Raw genomic sequence first — 8,151 nt, forward strand, 5'->3', positions numbered from 1 at the left:
AGACCTTAGATAAGTGGCTACCTCTTCGGAAGCACAAGCTTTGCTTTTTCACATTTACTATGACAAACAACTTCGCCGATTAGATATGAGAACAAGTTTCTGATTCAGTGGAAGTTATCAGTATGACAAGAGATTAAGTAGTGACAGCATGTGCAAGTGATGATCGTTTTCTTCAATATAAAGCTGATTATTTCTTTGTGCGTTTCAATTACTGTTTTCGTCATCCATCTCCTATACTATTTATGGCTGCATGCATCGCCCGAATGCAGAGGCCGGGTCATCCTCCTTTTTTAAAAATAAAAAAATCTCCTATATTATTTATGAGAGCCTGCTAATACTAATATGCATTGATACCAATACGTTCAGAACATGCAGACTGGGATCATGCATGCTTCATGTTGAGTTGTTAATATGCCCAGATACTATCAGGATTTTTATACTAAATCTCGACACGGACCTGAACCACAAAGTCACCTTAATTTTTCGAACAAAAGCAGCAACCGGACAAGTCACAACTAAGCAAACAATGGCACCGAGGCCGCTAGTATGAACTATTGGGGGGCAGCGGCGGAGCTTGATCAGAATCTTGATATTACATGGAACTTGTTTTCTTCACTTGGAGCTTGAGTTCCACCTTGGACTTGAGGGTCCTACAATGGAGCTTGAGATTCTTCACTTGAAGATTGAGCTCCATCTTCAGTTTTATCATTGGATTGAAGATTATGCATGCTAGTCCTCCACCCAAATTAATCGTCGACTTATTCCTTCTCAAACGAGCAATTAACCTCGCTTAAAAGTGCAAAAATAGCAGTTTCCGGGAGAAGAACAAGCATTGAATAACCCCACGAAAGGTTATGCATGAGCTCCATATTCAGCTTGATCATTGGACCGAAAGTTTCGGGGAGAAGAACTAGCATGATAAAATCACAAGTAGTTCATCCTTTCAGGGAGATTGATGCCAGCTCGCGCTAGGAGGGCAGTTGCTCTCTTTACTGCTGAAGAAATTACCTCCTCCTAGACCACAGAAAGATATATTAGAAACAGCGGAAGCACCATCAATGATGTATCTTAGCTATTATTATGGGATTCAAACATTGCTTGAGCAAAGCATATGATCTTTAGCGATGAAAGTGGTTACCACTTCCATTTTCACAACCATTACAAATTTGCAGTTATTCCAGAGCATGAATATTCCAATGTTGCTCTTTTCTAGTCCGACTACTTGGTGATATGCTGAGGAGCAAGCACAACATCGATTGTCGAATCTCCTCAGCTAATTATGTCGGCGAGTTTTTTTAACTGGATTTTTTTAATGAAACGGGCCTCTTGCTCCATTGCATTAATAACTAAACCACAGTGTGTTAATACAAGTATGCAAGGAGATGCAGAGTACCATTCCAGGAAAATAAAGTATACTTTCAAACTGAGTCGCATCTACAGAGAAAATGTGGAATGAAACTGCAGCTTTGCACAACTTTCCTAGCCTTTTGGCAAAGTGAAACAACCTAGGTACTTCTTTTCCTTCATCTCAATATTAATTAGGCAAAGAAAAGGAGAAAATTACCTCATTTACATTCATAATCTTCTGATCCTTCATAATCCATTGGCCATTGCACATAACAGATTCGATATTTTCTGACCGCATGCAATAAACAATGTTGGCAATGCTGCATAGCAGAAAAAAGTTAATACCATGATTTTAATTCCATTCTTATTGTCAAATATTATTTAAAATAAATTGTAATGTTGAGTATGTGTAGTACTTCTGTTTTCGTGCGATAATAGGGAGCTGAAGCTCAATAGCTTTACGTATTGCATTGTAGGCAGGCTACAGAGCTAGAAATATAATTTACTCCCTCCGTTCCTAAATATTTGTCTTTTTAGAGATTTCAAATGGACTACCACATACGGATGTATATAGACATATTTTAGAATGTAGATTCACTCATTTTGCTCCGTATGTAGTCACTTGTTAAAATCTCTAGAAAGACAAATATTTAGGAACGGAGGGAGTAGTAACGAAGCTACATGTATTATGAGAGTCCTGTATGTAAACAGTAAGAATAAACAATGCGTTATTAATGAATATGAACAATGGCTATTGCAACCTTCAAGACAGGGATTGCATGCAAAGGATACTTGGTTAATGAGTTGAAACAAAACTCAGTGGGAACTCAATACAAAAATGCAGTAATTTGCTCTTAGAAAAATAGCAGTGGTGCATACCTGTCATGTAACGGAAGCATGGACCACTTAAATGGATTCACCACAATCAGGTCCGCCTGCAAAACCAACAAAAAACCTCAAGCGTCAACAAGATATTGATATTAGTTAAAATAAATAAGAAATCAATAGATCCAGACCATTTGATTATACTAGGAAATCATAATCTGGAATGTCCGCACAGAATATAATGGGTTTTCATTTAAGATGATTGAACTGTAGGCATAAATCCAGTTTCAAAAGAATACATAAACCAGTATTTTCAAGCACCACATATGACAAAATTAGCAGCTAACGGCAGCACCTTTTTGCCAACCTCCAGAGAGCCTATTTCATTATCCCACAGAACCGCTTTTGCACCATTAATAGTAGCCATCGTCAGCAGAGTCTCAGAAGGAAACACGGTTGGGTTTGTTGTACCACTGATATAGGCCTCACGCCCTTTGTTAATAAGGGAGGCTAGGTACATCTCATCAACTGTACAGCACAAGGTAATCTTGTAAATTATAGAGTGAGCCACAATAGGCATCGAATCTGTAAAACTATCATCAAAACCATGCATATTCAATAGATACTGGACAAGGAACATAATAACAGAAAAATATGGCACACCTATTTCTTTACAGAACAAATGGATATGCCCTAGGATCACTACGGAGTGCATTTAATATAAAATATTAGATGCAAAACTCTGACAGAATCCTCGCTACTGCTGGGTGCCAAACAACATAGGTGAAGAAAACTAAGAGCAAAGCTAAACACACTCGTAAAAACATCTGTGATTATAGTTTATTAAGCAGACCAATGCTCATTCTGTTATTGCTTGGTGCTCCATCGGTACCGAGAGAGACACAAACACCAGAATCCAGCATTTCCCTAATAGGAGCAAACCCCAACATTCTCATGGCAGATGCTGGGCAATGAGAAACCTTGACACCAGCGTTTGAAAAATGACTTATCTGCAAGTGAGAAACTCAAATGAAAAGTTTGCCAAAGTTATATTTTGCATTCCAGTACCACAAAGCATATCAGAAGGTAGACAGTGCATAGTAAAGAATTTAGACAGAGAAATTAACATATAGAAAAAAGAAGCATATAGCTGCTGCAACAGGTTATATGCTGATTATGTACAGTGATGACTGCTGGCATAATTGGATGTACACTGAGGCAGCCTTTGTACAATTAAAAGCCATACAGTTTAACCTAGATTTAAAGTTATGGTATTCCATAATTACCATACATTCTCAGAGCACAACCAGGGTACATAACGTGAAAGGTAACATTCGATTGTGGAAAAGCTTACTTACCTCAGACTCATTCAACCAAACAGAATGGGCAGCCAGCAAATTACTCCTCAGAAAATCAATTTTCTCTAAATATGTAACTGTCCCATGATCAATTTTCTTCATCCGCATTACAAGCTGATTTTCATATGGTATTTCCGCAATATGCTGCAAAAATAATAAAAAGCAAAGCATAAGCAATGTATAGCAGTTAGCTGAGCAAAAACTTCTACTGGAATAGTAAAATAGTATAATCATTTTGTGTTCGGCTCCTCACATTGGAACGAATTTCAGTTAAATTAGCAAGATAATTCTCTAGGAGCCCAAATCATAGAAATGCACAACGCAAAAACAACTCCAGGCAGTCCTCCAAGCATCATTAAATATAGCATCCAGGTTTTATTTCAATAAATTAATTAAATGATACAACAATATCCGAAACGAGATAAAACATTTCGTCGTTCCATGGTTCCAAGCTCCAATTTATAAGGAGAGAAGCATGCATTTGTGAGTGACTTTTTTTTTGCTTTGATAAAATGCCTGATTTTCTTGCTTAAATTATTCTATCCTATTGTAATCCCTGTGAAGATAATAAGGACCTGCGGCTTGTGCACAGAAGGGGCAAGGGAGAGGGGGGAGAAAGAGAAGGTAAACTTTGCGGCACAAATAAACTACTTTAATACCATATGGATTCCAGTATTCAGTTCCTGTGCAGCATCCCTTGTTTCAAGCAGTAACCGATCTGTCGCATTCATGATCTGTCTCAACCCAAACCATATCCTGATTCGCCCATCAGCTGTGTTATGATGCTTTTCATATAGATCCTTCTGTGACTGCGTGAAAGAAAAGTCATTCACATCACATAACAGTCAAGTATGTCGAGAATAAACACATGTGTATTTGGACTTAGATGGATCTTAACTTGTGCAGACATAAACCAATCAAATAAGAATTAACCTTATTTAGGTACAGTAAATCCCAAATAGCTGTTGCACAGGAAAAACAAGGAAAAAATGAGCAACGGATGATGGAAAAAGCAACAATTTTTGGTAACCTTATTATTCCTTCTCTACTTCCAATTGTACTTGCAAATTTTGCCATACCCTGTAGCCTACTTGAATCATACCTTCTCAGATTTTCCAAATTTAGGAATTGTTTGTTCCGTGCAGACTTCTCATGTCCACGGATTTTACATTGGGTACCAGCGCTTGTCGAACTTCAGCAATAAACATAGTAGTATCTAACGTACCACATGTTCTTAGAGTAACTCTGTTCTTAAATATGCAGATATCGATACGATGGAATATGCTTAACTGATTTCTGCTTACAACATATGCATCAGCTGTGCCACAAATAGGGCTGGCCTGGCAAAATAATGCTAACTAATAGGCGAGACACACTTAACAACTCGATAAACACATCAGATGCTGGATCTGGTCAACATGTTCAGCTTCAGCGCTTCCCTGCGCATGGGCCAGCTGACATGCCAGCTAGCTGCAGGCCCCCCTGAAGTGGCTGCTACTTCCATGACTGAGCTCATGCTGCTATTGAATTACATGTTGCACATGCACATCCCTAGAATGATGAAGTGAAAACAAGCCCTTTATGTATGGCATTAGGCCCTGAAGACCGGTTTAGAGCTGTCAATGGCAGTCACTAAAGATATGAATGGCACTATTTCAAATTGGGGGAAGAGAACAGAAGGTGTTATGTGTTCCATGGAAAGGCTCGAGTCTAGGATACAAATTGAGTTCAAGTAAAAGAACTGCATCATGTGACAGTGTTTAAGAAAGTGATCCTGATCCCGATTTGAGGGAAAACCTGAATGCAGTCGTCGGTAGAACAAGAACTCCAGTTTGGAGGTAACCCATCACCACAGTCCATTGTTGACTTTGTCAAGCATGCACGCAATCCCAGCAATTCCACCGCCCGTGCCATTTCTGAAACATACTGCCCACCTGCTTCGGCAAAGCATGTTACCTGCCATTGAATGACAAATACAAATATGTTTAGGTGCATTGGGACAGTAGAATTCATCAGGTTGCTGCTAGTTTGAGCGTATCTATTCAGGAAGCTGAGTACAGGCCGACCATACCATACAGAACACATGTGACGTTGTTTGTCAATTAGCTATAGGTGAGCACAATATAAAGATTAAACACTGATTTTAACAATACACTAACTTAAAAGGTTTTGCCCAGATCCGCCTAAGGCATGCCCAACTCTTAAAAAATATCTCCATCTTTAGTTCACACCTTTGGAGTGTAGATCAACCCATAGGCCATCAAAAGACATACATGATGTATTGTAACTGTAAAATGAACATAAGTGCTACTGAACTTTACCCTAAACATACACAAGTAACCAACAATACATCTGTTAAGATATACAAACAGCATACTACCAGATTAACCAAGCCTGAAGCCATAAATCAGGATTTTTATGATTAACAGCACAAAAGAAATTGAACTTCATTCAGCTTAGAAATTGGTTTCTAGCCACTATTCTTATATTCCAGTGCCATTGGAGGAGTACAAGAAAAATGAGACTTCTAGATCTGAGGATAACAAAAAACTCGTGCGTTTTGATCAACTAGTAAATAATCAAAACGCTGGATCTAACAGAGTACAGAATTCATTTCAACATACAAAGGGCATACAGATCAGACAATAAACAATCATTAGGTGGCCGGGTGCTCCAAATTTGTTAGGATTTTAGGATGCGAGTAATATATTCCTCACTCTTTCTACAAGAATGTGAGTAAAAAATAAGCAAAAAGGACATACCAACATGCGTAGATTTGTTTCAGCAGTACAAATAAAAAACATGTAAAGATCTATACTATGAACATATATTTCAACAAACTCATCTAAAAAAGCTATTGAATTGGATCTGTACACATAATAAGCATGATTCAACTTGCAAAGAACGAAATTCTTGCATATAATAAGATATGAAAATGGTACTAATGACATCTTTCGTACTGTCAGGAATAAGGAAGGAGTGGGACTCATCCAGCAACAAATGGATCGTGTCTACCTCGAGGCACCCAAAGCCCTCAAAAGGATAGTAGGGAGCCCTCAGAATGATTCCATCTGGTCAAATGGGATAAGAGTATCATACAACTACAAGGTCAACTCTACCCTGGGTTCTCATCCACAAGTGGGAGTGGAAGCCAATGCTATTAAAAGATTTGGCGGGTTCTTAGAGATGACACCACAGACCACATACATTTTGCTGGTGGAATGGAACCACACTTGGTTCACATGGTATCAAGCTTGGTCCAAATAGCACAATGCAACACTAAGAAATAATAGAGTGTTCCTTGAAGTTTATATGCAGGCAGACCAAGCTTGATTTGCAGATGGACCCAACTCTATATTTCCTCCATGATAAACATGCCTCTACGATGCACAATCTCACAAACAGAGCATTAGAGCTGTACAAGTACCAAAATGTACCTAATGTCCTCATGTAAAAGCAACACTCGGAATCAACAAACCCAAGATGCAAAATGCTGGGCACCTGCTTGCACTTGCACGTGTCAATAAATCCTTCAGGAATACACTTGTTAGCACCCCTGACAGCACCAGCCCATCAGCCCAACCAACTACCGAGCCCGACGAGGAGACGGCCCAAGGCCCAGCCAAGAGGATCAAGAAACCCAACCCAAGAGTGAGTGGCAGCCAGTGGGTGAACGCAACACAGGAGGGATAAAAGGAGAAGCTGGCAACCCTGAGGGGATCGAAGATCGATCAAGGCACGGCACGGCACGGCGGCGGCTACCTACTACCTTAGAACCCTAGTTCCTTTTCCACTCATCTCCAATTTGGCACCTTGGTGCTTGTAATCTTCAGATCTTGTGAACCACCACCATATTCTGAGAGTAATACTAGTGCCGTGCTAACACTTGGTACTCAGAGCCCAGCGCCCAATTTTGCTTCCGCCCTGGAGGCGTCCATCATCGAAACACGACAGCAGCGAGCGGAAAGGATGCAGAAGGACCAGGAGCCTGTCACCAAGGGCGACCTCAAGGAGTTCTTCAAGGAGCTGCGGGCGGAGTGGAAGGAGGACATCAAGTCTTCCGTCGCCGCCGAGTTCGCGTCATGGAGACCTGGGATTGACTCGCAGATCGCCGATCTGCAGGAGGAAGTCGACTTACTCAAGAAGCAGCGCGCGGGCGACAAGGGAAACGACGCAGAGGAGGCGTCGGCAACAGATCACACCGATCTGTTGGCGCGGAAGAACAATTCGTCTTCGGACGGATCCCCGGCGCGTCTTCCTCCTCGGGCCGATGGCCTCGGCGCTGCATCACCTCCACGGACGGCGGTCGACGCGGTGCTTGTCAGCCCGCCGGCCCCTCCGGCCAACGGTACGGTCAATTCCCGGCTTCAGTTACCTGCTGTCACCAACACTCTGTCACCGGCTGGGGGTTCAGGGAATTTAGCACCATTTTTTGCCTCAAATGCTCCCAGTCCACCTTCCATGCCTTTTCCTGTGTTCGATGGAGAGAACCCACTGTTGTGGAAAGATCTCTGTGAACAATACTTCACCATCTATGGGATCCCAGAGTCAGTTTGGGTGCAAATGGCTACACTGATTTTTTCTCCTACGACAGCAGTCTGGTTGCAATCAGTTCGTAAGA

The 8,151-nt window shown here is 41.0% G+C and overlaps 1 protein-coding gene across 1 annotated transcript in view; it reads right to left on the reverse strand.

Moving 5' to 3' along the window:
• Positions 1-325: 325 nt before the first annotated feature.
• The window catches only part of LOC123102559 (5-methylthioadenosine/S-adenosylhomocysteine deaminase), a 16,869-nt gene continuing 9,043 nt past the window's right edge, over positions 326-8,151 (reverse strand). Inside the window, exons 3-10 of the mRNA XM_044523959.1 lie at positions 5,328-5,486; positions 4,190-4,339; positions 3,531-3,674; positions 3,026-3,182; positions 2,528-2,700; positions 2,227-2,282; positions 1,565-1,667; positions 326-1,014 (exon numbers count right to left, since the gene is read on the reverse strand). Of these exons, the coding sequence (XP_044379894.1) occupies positions 925-1,014; positions 1,565-1,667; positions 2,227-2,282; positions 2,528-2,700; positions 3,026-3,182; positions 3,531-3,674; positions 4,190-4,339; positions 5,328-5,486 (1,032 nt within the window). The 3' untranslated portion in view covers positions 326-924. The remainder of the gene's footprint in view (positions 1,015-1,564; positions 1,668-2,226; positions 2,283-2,527; positions 2,701-3,025; positions 3,183-3,530; positions 3,675-4,189; positions 4,340-5,327; positions 5,487-8,151) is intronic.

The sequence above is a fragment of the Triticum aestivum genome, chromosome 5A (assembly GCF_018294505.1).
Source record: "Triticum aestivum cultivar Chinese Spring chromosome 5A, IWGSC CS RefSeq v2.1, whole genome shotgun sequence".
NCBI classification, from domain to species: Eukaryota; Viridiplantae; Streptophyta; class Magnoliopsida; order Poales; family Poaceae; genus Triticum; species Triticum aestivum.